Below are 20,213 nucleotides of genomic sequence, written 5' to 3' on the forward strand. Positions count from 1 at the left end.
CTGGACTTAAACAGACATCAGCACTGATCATCAAATCATACAGACTAACATTTAAAGGGGAAGTTCAACCAACCAACTGTTCAGAACTCCAGAGTAATTTAATGCTCATTTTGCCCCTTCTTCACACTTATACACTTATATAAAGATCAATTCATGCATAATTACGATAAAAGAGGCCACTTTTTAGCTAATGAATTTAAGACAATCAAATAAGATTTGTATGAGATCTAAGATCTGGGGATTTTGGCTTCACTACATTTTTTTCCTTTTCAACTTACAACCTACATCCCAATCAGCTGGTAAATTTATTTACAGTAAAGCACAATTTCAAACCAAACCCTCATCAAACATGACAAAGCAGCTTTACAGAAATCTGGTAGCAGGACAGACAATCAGAAAAAACTTAAAACATAGAACAGGAAGAAAGAGATAGAGTAGGGTTTGCCACTTATTGGCTAAAATAAAGACATTTTTACACTAATAACAGGCTTTGCAATGTCATACGTTACTTTACAACATGTGTAATAATGGCCTGCTAAGTGCAGTTCAGCCAATGACCTAGTCTAAGAGTCTCTGTAAAACACCAAATCCACCGGAGATCCTATGTTAACATTTGTTCCTTAGCTCTGAATTACTGGGTAAAGCACTGGGTATAACACTGATGTGTTATTCGCACAAATAATACAGGAATGAACTGCATGCTTTTCCTAGTGCTGTTACTGTAGCTCCTATCTGACGAGGGGGCGTCACTGCCCATCTTCAGCTCTGTCTGTAGGCAATTTTGAGCCAACGTGGGCGGGGCCATGAATACTAATATATTAATTTACAGGTTGATGCAGAGACGGTGCTTTTCCTGATCGACTCATTTTTCTGAGTAATTTTTTTACTAGCTGCTGCAAACAATGGAGGTTGAGGAAGAGTTTCATCATGTGCAGCATCATAAACAACTCAGAGAGACCTACTGTATTCCACAAAGAACAAAAAAAAGTGGATTTTAGCGGAAGGAGAACTTTGAAGAAAAGTGCTAATGGATACAAACACTTAGACTGGGAATTCATTTATTTATTATAACCATAGATTACCCTTTTACACTCATTCTTCTGCGGGGAGAGGTAAAATTCAGCACAACATCCTAAAGCAAAGCAACTCACATAACTCTGACTCTAACTCTAACTCTAACATTTCATTCTACAAACCAATTAATATGAAGTATAGAGAGACTCAGCCCACATAGCTGATGATGACAACAGGATGTAGTAAAAGCTCTTTATTCTGTCACTAAACTGTATGATTAAACAAAAACTAACCGGACCAAACACTGTACAATATACTGTAACAAAGACACTGTACAGTACAGACTCTGGTCTAGACTTCCAAAAGTAAAAAAAAAATCAATATTAATTCTTAAATATTAAATATTAATGATTAAAATATTTTAGTATATAAGTTTGAAAGACTTTAAAAGACTGGAAGAGCTATATTCAACTCTATAACTCAGCAGCACTATAGGCCTGCATTTTTATTATTTTATTATTATTTAATTATTTTATATTATTAATGTTATTAATATTAATTTATAATATGCTGCTTTTCTGATTCTGTGCTGACAACTCTCTCACTCTCTCTTTCTCTCTTTTTCTCCACCTCTCCATTATCTCTCCACTTTTCACTGCCCCCCTTCCTCCCCCCTCCCTCCTTTCTCTGACATTAAGTTCAAACTTGACACTGATGTTGACTCACTGTGTCATCCCTCTCTCTCTCTCTCTTTCCCTCTCCCACTCTCTCTTTTAATCTCTCTCTCTCTCTCTATCTCTCCCTTTTTCTCTCTCTCTCTATCTCTCTCGCTCCGAGGACAGAAGAGCCTGCAGACGCATTTCTCTCTCCAGCCCTCCCTCCCTCTCTTCATCCCTCTCTCTCTTTCTCTCTCTCTCTTTCTCTCCCATTCTCTCTACTGCTGTCTCTTCCACGTAGAGTCCATTGTCAACAAAGGGAACACACAGCAGGGCTGTGGAGAGGAGGGATGACTCCAGTGTCACGTTGGCTGAGGTGTCGCTCGTAATTCCGTCTTTTGGTAAGTTTATATTTTGTTTCTTTTCTTTGTATTTATTTATTTATCTTCACCATCAAACCAGCTGACCCTGGTTCAGTTCAGTGGGTGGGTTAAGGATGGAGTCGGGGGGTCCAGGTGGATGCTGATGAACATCTGGCCACCAACTACAGCACACCTTAATCAGGATTAGTGTCAGGAGTTTTTAGTTTGAGAACTTTAAGGAGCTTAAAGTGTCTGAGTTTGATGACCAAGTGTTTAGTAGGTGGTGTTTTAACCTCTTTAACATGTCATGATTTTTGTCAATTTTCTGCCTGTAATAAAACCACTAAATCGTAAGGATTTATATTCAAGCATTACATAAAAAGCTTTCATGTTTGATAAGAAACATTAGAGAAAATCATAATTGTAATTGTAATAGAAAATATAAAAAACAATTTAAGTAAATCTGTCAAAATATAATGAATAAAATCATAACTTCATTTTTTAATTAATATTTTCCTGAATACAAATTAAACAGTTCATGTCCTCCAAACCTTTAGTTTTATTATGTTTGTCTAGTTTTTACATCTATTTTCATCTATTTCAGAATTTGAGTTGATTCCTGTTACTGATCTGTATTTATTAAGTGAAGTAGAGAGAAAACAGGAAGCTTCTCCAACTGTCCTGTAGGAGATTTTAAATCTCTCCATTTTTTTAAAGAATGTAAATAACTTATTTTACTGCAAGAAAAAAGGTAAAGTTTTGTATCAACTACATCTGTAGTCAAAGTATTTTATAAAGAGGTCAGAGTGAAATATTAATAGTAAATTAATAATAATCAGTAAAAAAAAGAATAATTTAAGATTATTCAGATTTTAAACCATTTAAATTAAATAAAAAACTCTAGGCCATTTACCACCTTTACCATGTGAGTTTTTTGTCAGTGTTTGTGTCAGTGATTATTTGCATCTCTTTAAGCAAATGATGAATCTGAAATGGCAGAATCAATAGATTCTTAGATAGATAATTGCAATGACAATGACATGCCAAAAATCATGAGATATCAGTATGTATAGTAGACATGCATATACACACTAAAAAACAGAGGTAAAATATAAATAATTTCTTGTAATTAAAGGTTCATTTTTTATAATTGTCCCTGCAAAGGTATAATATTGGTCTTTAGAGAGTCAGTCTTTTCAAACAGCAGGAAGTACAGATTTAATCAGCATTAATCAACCAAAAGGTACATTCAGTATTCTGTATCACTGTACTAATAAAAAATATATATATTAATTATACATTTTTTATTTGAAAGCAGTTCTTGGCAAATATTCAGTTTATGATAATGTTTATAATCTTTACTGTTACAAAAAAAACATGCGTCTTTATACTCTATAAAAATCTGTATTTATTTACTTAGTGTGTTATCTCAGAGGACAGCTGTTTCTTGATTTACTATAAAATCCTGCTGCAAATTCCTGAATTAATACCATAGAATTAAATACACATCTACAAAACATTCTTCCCATATATCATCTAATCATAGTCACAGATATTTAACAGCCTTTAACTGTTTACTGTGTGTTTTTTATTGTTTGTTTTGCTGTCTTGATCATCACCTGATTCACCCATGTTTTTATGAACAGAGCAGCAGAACAGCAAAATGTGGAATCGTCTACAATTTTGGAATTTAATCCAATGTTAATCCAATAACTAACTCTCAATCAGAAATAATACATTTAAGGGGAATTTCAGGTATCAGAAATGTATTTCATTAGTTAAATAGTTAAAAAGATATGAAGATAATGAAACTCATTAATCCCAGGTACCACTTTAAAATAAGGCTACCTTTATAAAGGGTTTATAAATGGTTTACAATTAGTTTATTAATGGTTACTAATTAGGTTGTAAATGCCTTAAAAATCATTAATAATCAGATATAACACATACGTAGAAAGGGCAACAATATAGATGGATGTGGGTTCACTATTTGGCAAACAACAGGTCATTGTTGCCCTTTCTACGTATGTGTTATAACTGATTATGAATGATTTATAAGGCATTTACAACCTAATTAGTAACAATTAATAAACTAATTGTAATTAACCATTCATATACCCTTTATAAAGGTAGTCTTATTTTAAAGTGGTACCTTAATCCCATTTTTAGTGTGTGATTTGCTCCATTCTGGACAAATGTGTTCAATCAAAAGTCAGAATTGTTCACAGTGATGGTGAACGGACGCTCTGAGCCTCTAAAAGCTCCTCACAGAAAGTTATTACACTAAAATTAAAATAAAATCCTGGTCCAAATCTTCCATCCTCAAACAATGCTAACACACATTCAGGATGTGAAAGACACATGCAGGGTGTTATTAATTATAATATTCCTATTAATTGTTAATATTTGCAGCATTATATATATATATATGATCATATTTTACCATCATCAGCATATTAAATACAATACAAAACTATAGATCAAATGTATAGATCACTAATGAATTTAGATAAGATATTAAATAAAACACTCTTTTTACATTTCCAGAGGAGTTTGGTGTTTTAATAGCAATTTTAATAGTCTCTAATAAATGCACTTATCTGATCAAAACATATGACAATGGTTAATGGTTAAAAGTTAAGCATCATATCATATTTATATATGCATTAATAAAAGCTACTATTTAAAATATTAACAATTTACAAAGTGATGCAAAATATTGACTATTATTTGAAATCCAAGCCCAAACTTAATTTTTAATTAATTACTTGTTTTTTGTTTCTTTCTGTACTTTTTTCACTATTTATTTGATAACTTAAAAGTAATACACAAACAGCAGTTCCTGCCTTAATATGTATATGTATATATCTATTTTATAATTAGAATTAAATTATTAACACATTATTTATTTGGGACTATTACTATAAATTGATTTTATAATTTTTAATACTTTGTTTTTGTTTCTTTGTGTTTTTCTTAATTATTCATTTGATAACTTAAGAAAAAATATGTAAATAGTGGTTCATATTAGTATGGCACAACAGACTTGAACAGGCTGTTAATTATAGTATCAATTATAGTATCATGTAAACAATAATACATTACTTTAATAACTATTAAAATATTGATGACTATGTTTAAAAAAATGTGTATTAAGTTAAGTTAGGTTTTTGGCTAAATTAATGGTTAAGAAAACTCCAATAGACTTGCTTATAAATGCCTATACTATTGAACTATTAAAAGATGAAGTAGCTCATTATTAGGGCCTGTTATTATATTATAGTTGTGTCAGTGATTATTTGCATCTCATTAAGCAAAAGATGAATCTGAAATTTCAGAATCTGCATAGATATAGATAATTGCAATTACATTGATATGCCAGAAGTCATGGGATAGCATTACGTAAACTGATCGAGTAGTGTTACCTTAGAGGACAGCTTGGGAATGGCCACATCTGTAAATGTTGTAAGGTGATATCGTGTGAGTGAATCTGAACACTGGTCAGTGTGCTCATGGCAAGGCGTAGTGTATTATGGGAGGTGAAGTGCAGTGACCAGCGGCATCTGGCAACAAGGCAAGCAAATCAGTCAATTGCCTAGGGCCCCAACTGGCCTGGGGCCTCCAGACACAACAGGTTATGAATTGATTGCAACGATAACCTGTGTGATCGTCCCTTTAAATTCTGTGACGGTCAATTTTATCAGAATCCCCCTTAAAGGGGCTCCTCCCACAGTAGCCAGTCAGCCAGGTTAGTCATTCCTGCAGCCGGCAAAATATGCACTTTGATTGGGGCCCCAAAATGCATTGAAATGACTCTGCAAACGTATCTTTTACAAATCACTTTAACATTCAGTGTAAGAGTCATCATCACACACACTTCCCACAGATCAGTGCAACATTCTTTTCCTTACATGGCCAAAGACACACAATGCTAGTTCCTGCCTCATGTTAATGTATAGAATTATTATTATAGAACAGCTATTTTATAATCTATCTATCATTATTAATCTATGATTTAAGCAGTATTACACACATACATACATACAAACACAGAGAAGAAGGCAAAACAGGGGAAAAAGTGACCAGGCTTCCTCAAATAATTTAATATTTTTTTATGTATTTATAATTTAATATTTATTGTGAGTCTCTCTAAATTGCAATGATATGTAAGGAGATTAAACCAATGTTTAACTGAGATTTGAGTTCTATCTTTCCAATTCAGCAGTAATATTTTTTTTGGCGATGGTTATTGACGTTAAAATAAATGGTTTAAGATGATTAAATGCTGTAAATGAAGACAGATCATTAAGAAGAGCTGTAGTAATCTATTATTATAAATGATTGTATAAACATGTGTAATTTCCTAATCAAAAGCTACTGAAGCTGAAACCTGATTCTGATTTACGCTGATTTGTTTGGTTCAGATACAAATTTTAATGAGTTATTTCTATTGGGCAGCAACTTCTGTTGTTCTTCTGCTCCACCATTCTCTGATTGGTTAATGAGGAGTCTGTTCCCCTCAGAACCGCAGCACTGTGTTCTGATGTAGAACACGAGAGGAAGGACTGCGCTCGTGTGATGATCCCAGTCTTCATCTGTCAGACTGATGCTAATTCACTTTAATGCCAGACATGTGTGAATTCATGCTTACACACTCTCTCTCTCTCTTGCTCTCACTCTGTCTCAGTGTCTCTCGCCCCTCCTCCTTTCTGCCAAACAATAAAGAAGAAGAGAAGAGTTCAGCGTGGTCAGATCTTTCATTGACTTCTTGTTCTCAGAGCAGTGTCTCTCTCTCTCTCTGTAGGTAGCACAGGTGAGCGTATGATGTATGAGAAGTTAACTATGCTGAATCTGCAGAGCAGCTCAAACTGGAATGGGCCCAGTGACTGGTACCATCAGCAGAATCCAGTTCCAGCCCAGCATAGCACAGGTAACCACACCTACCTCCCACCAAAAGTGGTTCTCAAACATTTGAGATCATGCACCACAATCCAACTAAAAACTAGTTTTAGTGACTTTTTAGTACCACCTAAAAGTAATTCACAGGAACATAAGCAAACTAATGTTTAAAGAAACTAAGGGTTAAAGAAATGAAACAATAATGCAATGTGTAATCATGCGGTTGATATCCTGATGTCAGTGTGAAACACAATTAATATTATTGAATTGAATTGAATATGTATACTGCAATTGAAATGCTACGAAAGGACTGTAATGTTGGTGGTTGTGCTGCGGTTGGTGGTTATGTTTCTGGTTGGTGGTGTTGGTGGTTGTGTTGCAATTGGTTGTCGTGTTGTGCTTTGTGGTGTTGGTGGCTGTGTTGCGAGTGTTTGTGTTGTTCTTGGTGGTTGTGTTGTGGTTGGTGGTGGTTTGTTGTTCTTGGTTATTATGTGGCTCTTGGTTGTGTTAGTGTCTTGTAGTTGTGTTGCGGTTGGTGGTATTGGTGGTTGAGGTTTCGGTTGGTGGTTATATTGATTTTTGTGGTGTTGGTGGTTGTATTGCTATTGGTGGTATTCACAGATGTGTTTATTTTAGTGGTTGTGTTGTTCTTGGTGGTCATGTTGTGCTTGGTGGTGTTTGTAGTTGTGTTGTGGTTGGTGGTGTTCACAGCTGTGTTTACTTGGATGGTTTGTTGGTTTTGGTGGGTGTTGCTCTTGGTGGTGTTGGTGGTTATGTTTCTCCTGGTGGTGTTGATGTGGTGTGGGTAGTTAAGGTGTTGTTGGTGATGGAGGTGATGATGGTGTTTGTGGTGAAAGGGATGCTGGTGTTGGTGGTAGTGTTGGTGTTGTAATGTTGCTGGTGTTGTTGGTTATGTTGGTAGTTGAGTTTCTGAGGTTGTTTTTGGTGATGGTATTGGTGGTTGGGCTGTGGTGTGTGTGTGTTTAAAAGCTGAAGTCTCTCTCTCTGGCTGCAGTGTCGGAGGGCTGTCTGGTGGAGCCTGATGTTGGGTTGGGTGTAGCAGGAGGAGGAGGAGGAGGAAGAGGGCAGGTGGAGAGGGATGAAGGTGAGGAGTTGCAGCTGCGGCTGCAGCTGAAGAGGAAACTGCAGAGGAACCGAACCAGTTTTACCCAGGAGCAGATCGAGGCCCTGGAGAGAGGTAAGAGCTGCAGCTCCGACCTGTCAGTATCAATCACCATCTACCTGCAGAGACTCAACCACACACTCAACACGCATCTCACCCCACACACACTCTGCTTTCACTCACAGGACACTTTATTAGAAACACATATCATGTGGTTCCACTCATTGATCACTTTATTAAAAACAACTACTTACCTTGTGCTTAAATGCACTGGCCACTTTTTTAGAAACACCTACACTGAGATTCCACTTGCTGGCCACTTTATTTGAAACACCTACCTTATACTTCCACTAACTGACCACTTTATTTGAAACATAAACCTACTTTGCTCTTTCACTCACTGGCCACTTTGTTAAAAACACCTACCTTATGTTTTCACTCACTGGCCACTTTATTAGAAACACCTGCCTTGAGTTCCCACTCACTGGCCACTTTATTAGAAACACCTGCCTTGAATTCCCACTCACTGGCCACTTTATTAGAAACACCTGCCTTGAATTCCCACTCACTGGCCACTTTAATAGAAACACCTATTTTGTACTTCCACTCTCTGGCCACTTTATTAGAAACACATGCCTTGTATTTCCAATCACTGGCCACTTTAATAGAAACACACCATGTGCTTTCACTTATTAACCACTTTATTAGAAACCCCTACACTGAGCTTCCATTCTCTGGCCACTTTATTAGAAACACACCATGTGCTTTCACTTATTAACCACTTTATTAGAAACCCCTACACTGAGCTTCCATTCTCTGGCCACTTTATTAGAAACACCTGCTTTGTGCTTCCAGTTGTATTTATATTTTATTATAATATAAAACATAAGAATTATGACAATTTGATGAAACAGTAAGAGAAGATGAGAAGCTCACTGCGAAGATTGTATAAAATGAAGAGAGTGAAGTGGAGAGCTGAGGGTCTGCTGTGTGTGTGTGTGTGTGTGTGTGTGTGTGTGTGTGTGTGTGTGTGTGTGTGAGACTGGGAGTGATATTGCGTTAACAGATTTCAAATGGCGTTGTCGTCTGCACCGCTCACACACAGCGCATCTCCTCGACTGACCTACTAAATCCTGCCAGCACCTCACACACACACACACACACAGGCACATCTAAAGAACACATCATTGCACTGTGCTGCCACAATCATCACACACACCCAGTCACCCCTACCCCCATTCTGCAGTTTGTGTCTGGGCCACAGCCCGGCTAATTAGAGGCCTCGATGAGGAAGACTGAGGGTGAGGAGGAACTGGGAGATCACATGATGGAGATAATGGCAGGACACTGATCAGTGATGTAGGATAAAGGAAAAGAGCATTCTATCATACTAAAGGAATCGTAGCATCACTTATTGTGGAAACTTCACACTAGAGCTCGAGCAGTTTGGACTGTGTGTCTCTCCACTCTTCCTCCAGACTCTGCTCCCTTCATTTACAAATGAAATGTAAAATTTACTGATGATCAGTGATGGTTTGGAGAGACATGTCATCTGCTGGTGTTGATCCACTGTGTTTATTTTCAAGTCTAAAGTCAGTGCAGTTTTGTTTTCCCACAGAATCTTACAACACTTCATATCTTACAGCTTCCCTCTGCTACTGACAACTTTTATGGAGATAAAGATTTCATTTTCCAGCAGGACTTGGCACACTGCCCACACTGCAATTTTTTTAAAAATGCACCTGTCCAGAAAGTGCCAGCCAGGCAACCATTGTGTACAAAGTAACCGTATACCCAAGGGAAGGTAGCCCTGATGGGCAAGACTACAAACTGACGGCAAGTGCAAGTTGGTGGGACAAACTTATTATGCAAAAAACAAATGTAAAGAGCCAATAAGAAAGATGCACTTTATGTTTACTAAGATATGTACTAAATATACAACAAAGCAGTATCCTGAACTTCATATTATTGAACATATTTCTATTTCTGGATGTTTGCTTTGTCCTACAGAGTTTGAAAGGACGCATTACCCCGATGTCTTCGCCAGAGAGAGACTAGCAAACAAAATAGACCTTCCAGAAGCACGGATACAAGTGAGTACCTCTACCCTCATAATTCAGTAAAATCACCACTATTGAACATCCCTTTAGTGGCCACTTTATTAGAAACATCTACATTGCACTTCCACTCTCTGGCCACTTTATAAGAAACACCTAATACTTTTACAAACAGCTTTTGCTAAGATGGTTTGATTGCACACAGGAACAAGAGCGTTAGTGAGGTCAGGATTTTTGATGATCAGCATTCCACCTCATTCTCATTCTCAAGGAGCCAAATTAAGAACAGCTTTAAGTGTATATATTGTTCTGTAATATATGTTTATTCATTCATATATCTCGGTTACATGACATCACGTTCAGTAGCTCCTCCATTTTCACTCTTTCTGTTGTGTTTATTACGTGGATCTCTGTGGAAATGCGCACCCAAAGTGTAATTACGGTGCGCGGCAGTGGACAAATAGCTATTTTATTAAACTCAAGGAGACAAAACTCAGAGATGTCCGTCTGGACAGGACTAAAATTACCAGAGGACCACGGAGTTCAGCAAAAAACAGTAGATAATTCAGCCTGTAATTTTCTCAGAGGATGTCTGAGAAAAACACAGACATGGTTGTTCTGGACGGAAAATAAAATCATGGAGGACCCCCATAAGAGAAAGAGAAAGAGAAAAATACCCCAGAACCCCCTGAGAAACTAATCCCGTCCGGACAGGGCTTAAGACAAAACTTTTTCGCTCAGTAAACATTTTTAAACCTACATGTGGACCCTGTGGTTACTGCATTGATTGCTATGTGTCAGCAATACTCAACCAGTTTAGTCCAACTGCCTACACAACCCAACATTACTGGATGAGGCACCAACATTTTATTGGATGAAGCACCAGTTCCACTGTTCCACAGCTTAATGCTGGTGGGAAGGGGGTGGCTTTAAAGCCCACTAGGCCATATCTGACATTAGGTATGGTGTCAATACTGTAGGTTAATGTTTATGTGCTCTAGAGAGTCCTATTCTATTGACAATCCTTGTCTATAATTATACTGTGTTTCTCTAGAACTTTCTATGGAATTCTGCTTTAAATATAGTACAGTCTTCTGCCCCAGACCGAGGCCGGACCACCTGCCCAGTTCTGGCAGAGTCAGAGTGTTATCAGGGAAGCCCCTCTGCGCTCGCTGTTTATTTCCCAAACACACAGTAAAGCAGACATGACAGCTCATCAGTATCATCTGCCACATCCACGCGCATCTGAACGGCCTGATTGATTGACAGGTGTGGTTCTCCAACCGACGAGCCAAGTGGAGGCGAGAGGAGAAGCTGCGGAACCAGAGGAAGTCAGGGGGCGGGACTTCCTGCGGCCAAGCGCACACCCCACTGAGCACCTCCTTCAACTCGGCCATCTACCATCAGTCACACGGCGGCGGCGCAGGTGCGTCCAGCCTTACCTGTTTCCTGTGTTTTTATTGATGTCATGAGTGTAGAGCTTAGATCGGGCCTGTGCACATTCTGATTAATGAGCCTGTTTTTTTTTTAAGTAAGTACAGTGTTTAAACTGAGCTTTTTAAAAACAGTTTCAGGCTTTTTGAATAAGCAAAATCTGTTTGCTCAGAATGAAGTTAATTACTAACATTGCAACACTGAAGAAGCATAGACCTGTTATTTAACAGAAAGGTTTATTTAGAACAGATCTTTGAAAGATTAAAACACCAACAATGCGAACAGTGATCTGCAGACCTAAACATCAGTAAATTAGGCTACAAGAATGATGTCTGAATGACTTTCCTCTTATCTAATATAATTCAACATGGTTTAAGAATAGAAAATAAATTCTAAACAAACACATTAAAAAAGGATTGAGCTTATAGTCTATGTGCAAAAACACAAATAATAATAATTAAGGCTATGCACAGACAAGTGTAGTGTGCACACATCAAAACACAGTTTGATTTGTTACTTTGCTATATTTTGATTATATACAACCTATGGTTTTATATAAAAAATAAAAATAGCATTAAAAAACAGACTATTTTCTTGAACCTGACTTGACCGGAGGAAAGTGTTGAAAAAATCTCAGGTAGGGGGAGTTCAGGTCGTGTTCGGGCAGCGGATCTAAGCTCTAAATGAGTGTGCAAAGCATTGTAGTAGAGGTCTGCACTCCCGCGGGTCTGGAGGTTTTTTGAGCACCTGCCCGTTTGGGTCTTTCTCACCTGAATTATCCCGCCAGAACTCACAGCCCCCTCCCAACACCCCCCACCCCCCTTCCCCCGTTCTCACTGGAAATATTCCCCCAGCAGTTAAATGTGATTCATTCAATTCCTATAAGGACCAGGAGCAGCAGAAATGTGTATGTGGGGGGCAGGCGCGGGACTAAAAGAAGCAATTTTTTGCGGGAGCGTATGGGACAAGAAAAAATCAGTCCCGCGCAGACCCCTACATTGTAGTAACATCTCTCTCTTCTGTGTGTCTTTAGGGTCCATGCTAGGTCAAAGTGAGACCACTCTCCCCACCTACAGCTCTCTCTCAGTCTACTCTGGAGTTCAGGTAGAGCCTGTATTTATGGGTCTTTATTAGAATGCTGTGTTAAATATAAAATGTTAAATCTCATCTCATCTCATCTCATTGTCAACCGCTTTATCCGTGAAGGGTCTGGGGGGGGCTGGAGCCTATCCCAGCAGGCATCGGGCGGAAGGCAGGATACACCCTGGACAGGCCGCCAATCCATTGCAGTAAAATGTTAAATATGAAGTTAAATATAAAAATATTTGACTTTGACTATCTTTAAATATTCATCCTATTTATAAGACATCAATTTACACAGAGAGGCGCCGTGAGGGGCAGCCTCCGCTCTCCATTACCTCTAGCACTGATAGCATTTCTTTTCTACTCAGTGCTATATCTTTATGTTTAAGGCTGTATCTCTGAAAAAAAATAGTCCTTTGAGTTTAAGAGCTGTAAAATTGACTGTGATTGGGGGGAAGGCAGGTAGGCGATCTCTGCTGCAGTGCTGTTAGCCAATCAGAGGCAATATGTTTGCATGTTTAAATATTCAAGAGCAAGAGCCAGAACCTCTGAAGAAAAAAGTCTTTCTTCAGAGACCTCTAATTCAGTGATCTAAAGCAGGGTTATACAGAAACACTGGAGCACTTTATTTTCACAAGAGACAGCTCACATGGCATTCATTCATACTACAGACTAGAGAAATGAAATGAACGGACGTGAAGTGAAAGGACGGACGAGGAGAGGGGATGCACATGCGAGTAATATTTATTAAACAAAACAAACAAATAAACTATAAAGCAAACAGTAACTCGTAGAAACAACTGAAAAACAGACAGAACAGAAACGCAGCCGAGACAGACGTATACACGCACAAGAACCGACAAACTAACACTGAAGACAAAGGAGCTTAAATACATACACAAGGCGGGAAAGAGAACAGGTAACACCTGGGGCGATGAATGAGGGGCGGAGCCACACATGAACACAGGTGAGTGGAAAATTACTGGGGAACACACGGGGAGACGAGAAACACAGGGAAAACAGGGCAAGGGTGTGACAATCTTTAATTTTCACTTTTTATTTCCTGTCATTCATGTGTCCACCTTGTCATGACAAGCTGCACAACAGGGTGAGCAAACCAAGTAAAAAAATTGCAACATATTGAACTATTAATTGACCTATTTGTTGACCTTGTTTAGTAGACATTTGTTGGACACAGGTTGGGCATGACGTGTGCAGGTGTGATGGATCACAGAATAAACCAATAGGGAGTCGGAATGGTATATGTTTATACTTCTCTACATCCAATTACAATCAGATTCACTCTATCTGGATGGAGAGATTTATCTGGATAGGGGTTTTATTGAACCATAAGAAGCCGGAATGAAAACGAGCTGAAATGAAAAAGGAGTAACGAAGCTGTTTTAAAATGTATGGAGTAGAAAGTTCAGATTATTGTGTGAAAAGATTTAAACTTAAGTGAGGTAATGAAGTATTTGTACTTTGTTACTTGACACCTCTTTTGGTAACAATTCTAAGAGTAGCAAATACAGTAGTTTAGAGTAAAGTTGTGTCCCTCAATCAGATTTTAGATTTTAGTGCCAAAATATTTCCAGAACTGTGGTAAAACAGTGTCTCAGGCATAAGGTAGTGTATTCATAACTATATGGATCTTCCTAATGCTGAGATACAGTGACCTCTGGTATTGGAGAGACTGAAGTTTGAACCTATGAAAATGTAAATTCTCTTATATTACACAGTGCTGCCCTCAAGTGGATCTGGCAGATGTAGAACTAGCAATAATAAGAGTGTGAAATGTATTTAATGCACCTTTAAACATGAAAACAATTGTATTATATTAAAGACTCAAACCTTGTTTTTTTTCTCCTCTCTTTTGTCCCCTTTGTTTATGTGTATCTGTGTGTTTTCATGTGCAGTCAGCCCCTCCTCAGTCCACCCCCTCTTATGCATGCATGCTGCCCCCGTCCCCCTCCGCTCCTCGGCCTTTTGAGGCCTCGTCGTACCCCTCGGCCCACCTCCCTCCTCCCACTACAGCAAACACCAGCACAGGTACGTCCCACCCCTTCACTTCCTTTCATTTTAACAAATTAAAAACCTCTGGAATATAATCAAGAGGAAGATGGATGATCACAAACCATCAAACCAAACTGAACTGCTTGAATTTTTGCACCAGGAGTAAATCAGCATGAAGTTATCCAAAAGCAGTGTGTAAGACTGCCTTGCTCCTTTTTCTAACGAGTCACTAACGAGTCACATGACACTGTTTAGACATCAATGGCTGTGTGTTGAGTTATGTTGGGGTCACAGCTAATTTTTTATTATAATATAGTATCATTTGTAATTAAACATATATAAAATATATAATAGAATATTGACAAAAATCTGAGGGGTGAAGCCAAAATGCTGTAGTTCTGTCTAGGGCTGGGCGATAAAATAATATCCCAATATTTTATGGTATTTTCGCGATAATGATACACTTAGTGATAGGACAAAGCACTGAATACACAACTGCAATAAAATTTATTCTGTAAAATATGGGCATCAGTCTGGAATCAGTCTGGAAAATACTGGACGATATATATTTTTGTATAATATCTATATTTAATTTAATTTTGCCCAATCTTACTTTTATTTTTTAATTAAATATTTTTGATCTATTTCAGTTTAAGTACTATGTTACCCTCCTCTGATACTGATGTGGCGAGAGATTTAAAATCTGTTCTGATACAACTGTAATGTTTGCAAAATTTAATAAACATATAATTACAATTTTTTTTGTAATTTATTAAGCAATAGAGTTTTTCAATTTCAGTTTAAAATGCTCTGCAGTGCATTTCCTCCAGTGCTGCATTAATAAGCAGAATATTTTTTTTTATAAATAATCCCCAGATTAATACAAAACAGACTCCTCAGTGTGGTGTTTGTTCAATAACAGTTTAGCCTGGGTGTTTATATTTGTTCATCATTGCATTTTACTTCCTTTTCCTTGCAGGTTTGATCTCTCCAGGGGTCTCGGTACCTGTCCAGGTTCCGGGGAATGAGCAGAGCATGGGGCAGAACCTGGGGCAGTACTGGGCTCGACTGCAGTGAAGATAAAGCAAGTGATGGAGGACAGGAAGGAAGTGAGAGAAGCTGTGGACAAAAGCTCAGCGTGTGCTATTTAGACACACAATAAACAAAGCGAAGAACAAACAGGGTTTTAGACTCGTACAGACTGCAGCAGTGCTGTAAAACCTCCTGAATTAGGTGTTGAGAGCGGTCAGGGCTGGGCAACATGACAACAGGCCAGAATTTCTTCAAATCCAATGTAATTAAGTCTTATTCATGATGCCACAGTGCAGGAACTGGCAGAGGTGTCAGGTATTGACCTTTCTACTCCTTATATTTAAAAAAATAGCCTCGTTACTATTACCTATTTAATTTCAGCTTGTTTTCATTACAGTGTTGTGCCAATTTCAGCACCCCCACCAGGAAAAGCAACCCCTCTCAAGCACCCTCTCTCTAAGTAAAGTTAAAGCAGATTATCTTAGCTTTTATCAAGAAGACGATGCAAAGATGCTCCTGAGATGGGGTGCTTTTCATGGCGGGGGGTGCAGATTTCAGTCTTCTTAATAGGAAATAAACAAGAAAATTTGCTTCATGGCGGGGTAAGTAAAGCTAAAGCGGATTATCGTTTTAGCTTTTATCGAGAAGACATACATGCGTGCGTACATGCTCCCAAGATTGGGTGCTTTTTATGGCTGGGGTGCCGATTTTAGCATTACTATGGTATGGAATTCAGCACCCCTGCCAGGAAAAGCACCCCCTCTCGAGAGCATACTTTTAAGTAAAGCTAAAGCAGAATATCTTAGCTTTTATCAAGAAGACGGTGCGCACATGCTGCCGAGATGGGGTGCTTTTCATGGTGGGGTTGCAGATTTTAGCACTACTCTGGTGCCAAATTCAGCACCCCCGCCAGGTAAAGCACCCCCTCTCAAGAGTGTATTTCTAAGTAAAGCTAAAGCAAATTGTCTTTTTAGCTTTTATCAAGAAGACGAAGACTTTTATCAAGTGCGTACATGCTCCCAAGATGGGGTGCTTTTCTTTGTGAGGGTGCAGATTTCGCCACTACTATGGAGAGGCTGAATGTGACATGACAGCGTAGCTTAGAACAGCATCTTGGGTATTTTCATTTTAAAAAAAAGAAAAAAAAAAGACCAAAAGTTAAGCCAAGAAGAAGTGGGTGCATGCTTCAGAGAGGGGGTGCTTTTCCTGGCGGGGGTGCTGAATTCGTCACAACACCGGCTTCTCATCGTTAAAGCAGCACTAGGTAGGATTTTCTTGATTTTTGATCTTTTTAAAGAAGTAAAATCACAGCTTGAAACTCACTGCAGCGCTGCATTGAGGTGTAATAGGAGGAATAGCGGTGCTCTCGTGTCTGTGCCGGAGCTCCTCTGAAGTTTTCCGAGGCGGCCGCGACCAACGCTCGCGAGAACTGTGACCTGCTTTCCGACCTTTAGTTCTAATGAAACATTTATTACACTCTGCAACTGTAGGGGAGCCCATGAGCACAAAATCTCAATCCTACCTAGTGGAGCTTTAAAAAGAAAATCCTATATAGATAAATCTCTCCATTGGATGAGAAGTATAAACATATACCAAAGCAACATCGTTTTAAAATGAAATTGCTCCATTTTTTTAAAGTGTCTATTACTTGGTAAGAATCCATATTCCAACAATAGCCATTCCAGCACCCTATAATCCATATTATGCAAAGAACTACTTAACTAAGTAAAGACAAAATTACTTAAATTACTAAAGAAATGAAGATCAGAACATCCAAAAAATTTCAAGAACTAAAACTGTCCTCAAGTGCAGCCAACAAAAACGTTATGATGAAACTGGCTCTCATCAGGACCATCCCAGAAAAAGAAGAGCAAGTAAGTTCTAATGCATAGGATAAATTCAACCAAAATAGCATAGCACATAGAATCAAAGCACCAGTGTACTGTATTGAATTGGTTGATCAATCATGTGAATTCTTGAACCCCTAGAGTGACTTGATTTTGACCCATTAATGATATATTTTTGACATATTGCCCGCCCTTAACTGCAGTCCACTATAAAGCAGGATACATGAACGGAAGATGCACACTTTCAGCCACATCCACAACTAAGTGCATCATTCGTAGGCCTATTTAAAATCACACTTAATGTTCCTTAATGGAAGTCTGAGCTTTTGTCCACCGTCAGAAAGTCTGGGGGAGTTAAATGGAGAACTTTATAAAAAGTTGAAAAGTCCCGTAAAAAATTGTTTACAAAAGTACGGGTGAGAATATCTATTGACTGAAGGCCTCAGGTTCATAAAAATTACATAAATATTTATAATGTGCATCTCCCAAAATTTTATTTCAGTAATTCAGTTCAAAATGTAAACAATTATCTATTATATAGATGTATTACACACAGAGTGATCTATTTTAAGTGTTTAGTTCTTTTATTGTTAATTTGATGATTATGGCTTACAGCCAATGAAAACCCAAAAATGAGTGTCTCAAAAAAAATTAATAATATATAAAACCAATTGGTACTTTTGGCAGTGTGGGCAGTGTGCCAAGTCCTGCTGGAAAATGAAGTCTGCATCTCCATAAAAGTTGTCAGCAGAGGGAAGCATGAAGTGCTTTTAAGATTTTTCAGGAAAAAAAACTGCACTGACTTTAGACTTGATAATAAAACACAGTGGATCAACACCAGCAGATGACATGTCTCTCCAAATCATCACTGATTGTGGATTTCATTTTCCAGCAGGACTTGGCACACTGCTTACCCTGCCAAATGCACCAGTTGAGTTTTCTGAGATACTATTTTTGGGGTTTTTATTGGCTGTAAGCCATAATCATCAACAATAAAAGAAATAAACGCTTCAAATAGATCACTCTGTGTGTAACACATCTATCTCTCTATCTATCTATCTCATCTATCCATATGTTGCTCTGAGGGGGATGATGTGGTATTTTAGGAGACTGTCATGTCCTGACTGCATGGTGACTACAAGATCCAAGTTTGCTTTTGGGTGTTCTTAATTGACTAAAGGGGTAGCTTAGGTGGTTATCAGGGTGTTGCTAGGTGATTGTGAGGGTGTTGAAGGCTGCAGTGGTATCCCAGGAGTTTGTTTGGGTTTCTGATTGGTTGCAAATAGTTTCAAGGGTGTTGCCCAGTGGTTGCTAGTGTGCTGGTACGGTATCACAGGTGGTTGCTATGGTGCTTACAGGTAATTTCTGTTTTCAGATGATTTCTAAGGGATATATAAATTTTTTAGAATCATAGTTCCAAAAACACATTAAGCAAAATGTTTTTTTTTTGTTTGTTTTTTTATAGCAAATTGGGGCCCAATTTCAGCTACATCTCTGTAACATAGCAGGTCATACAGTGGGACCAGAAACTGAAGTCAAATACTTGCACTTAAGTGAAGGACAATCAGTCACAATCACTGACTATGGAAGAGCCAATGACAATCATCTTAATTACTGACTGGAATTAATCGATGCAGTGTTGATAGGCCTATTTCTTAAACAAGGACTCCCCAGCATGGTTTTATGAAGCGCCTGACAATCTAATTTATTAACGCACATGTTTCTCTTTCTGTGACCTTTTTTTAACTGGCTTCCGTTTTTTGTTTTTTGTTTTTTGCTGAAACATCTGTCAGTTTCAGAACTAAGATCTGTGTGTTCCTCCTACTATGGGGTCTTCAGTGTGAAAGTGTGTGTGTGTGTGTGTGTGTGTGTGTTTGAAGCTTTGAAAGGCATGAATGTAAGTGTTTTGTGTTTGGAACAGAAATGTGTCTTCATTCCTGCTGTCAACCCATATTTTGTGTATGCATTAAACCCTTTAATAAAAATCTACCTGTGAACTCACACTCAGACTATTTATTTTTCTATAAAAGTTCTAAAAACTTTTATTTGCTCTTTATTTACTTTCTCTCTATCTTTATTTAAAGCTCAGCTCTTCTCTGATTAGTTCCAGTCTGTGTAAGATGTTTATTTTTCGTCCTTGTTCTATTACATTCACATATATCTGACGCTCTTCTCCAGAGTCATTTTCAAGGGTCAATGTAGTGTTAGGAGTCTTGCCCAAGGACTCATATTGGTGTAGTGCAACATTCAGTCACCCAGACTGGGAATTGAACCCTAATCTTCCACATTATGTGGTAGCTCACTCCTTTGTTTCTTTGGTTTTACTATGAGTGAATGAGCTACTGAGTGAATGAGTTTCCTCTTCTCCATTGCTCCACCAGCTGCTCCCGTTCAGTAAAACTGAGCCGGATCCTCTTTTAGAGGCTGTACGTGTGACGTAAGTATGTTAAGACGCAAAAAGCAACCCCACACCCCAGTTTTTAGAGTGAATTTACAGTATTAGGCTTAGCAGGGATGGTGGTTTCAGCACACTGGTCCCATTAAACACAATATTTTATCCATATTCTTCTCCACTCAGAAATGCCTCTGCTTTCAGTTTGTAAACAGAATAATACAGACTGCCACTTTAATAAAACTGTATAACTGCCATCGGTGCTGCCATCTTGGAGTCTGAACTCAGGGTTGGAGAACCT

The 20,213-nt window shown here is 38.2% G+C and overlaps 1 protein-coding gene across 1 annotated transcript; it reads left to right on the forward strand.

Moving 5' to 3' along the window:
- The first annotated feature begins 1,817 nt into the window (after positions 1–1,817).
- Positions 1,818–19,521, forward strand: LOC103047175 (paired box protein Pax-6-like). The gene is made up of 8 exons (XM_022669250.2): positions 1,818–2,071; positions 6,837–6,962; positions 7,947–8,129; positions 10,065–10,147; positions 11,381–11,537; positions 12,579–12,649; positions 14,545–14,677; positions 15,621–19,521. The coding sequence occupies exons 2-8, from the start codon at positions 6,854–6,856 to the stop codon at positions 15,716–15,718; spliced, it is 834 nt and encodes a 277-aa protein (XP_022524971.2). The 5' UTR covers positions 1,818–2,071; positions 6,837–6,853; the 3' UTR covers positions 15,719–19,521.
- Positions 19,522–20,213: the final 692 nt, after the last annotated feature.

This window comes from Astyanax mexicanus, chromosome 15, assembly GCF_023375975.1.
Source record: "Astyanax mexicanus isolate ESR-SI-001 chromosome 15, AstMex3_surface, whole genome shotgun sequence".
Taxonomy (NCBI): Eukaryota; Metazoa; Chordata; class Actinopteri; order Characiformes; family Acestrorhamphidae; genus Astyanax; species Astyanax mexicanus.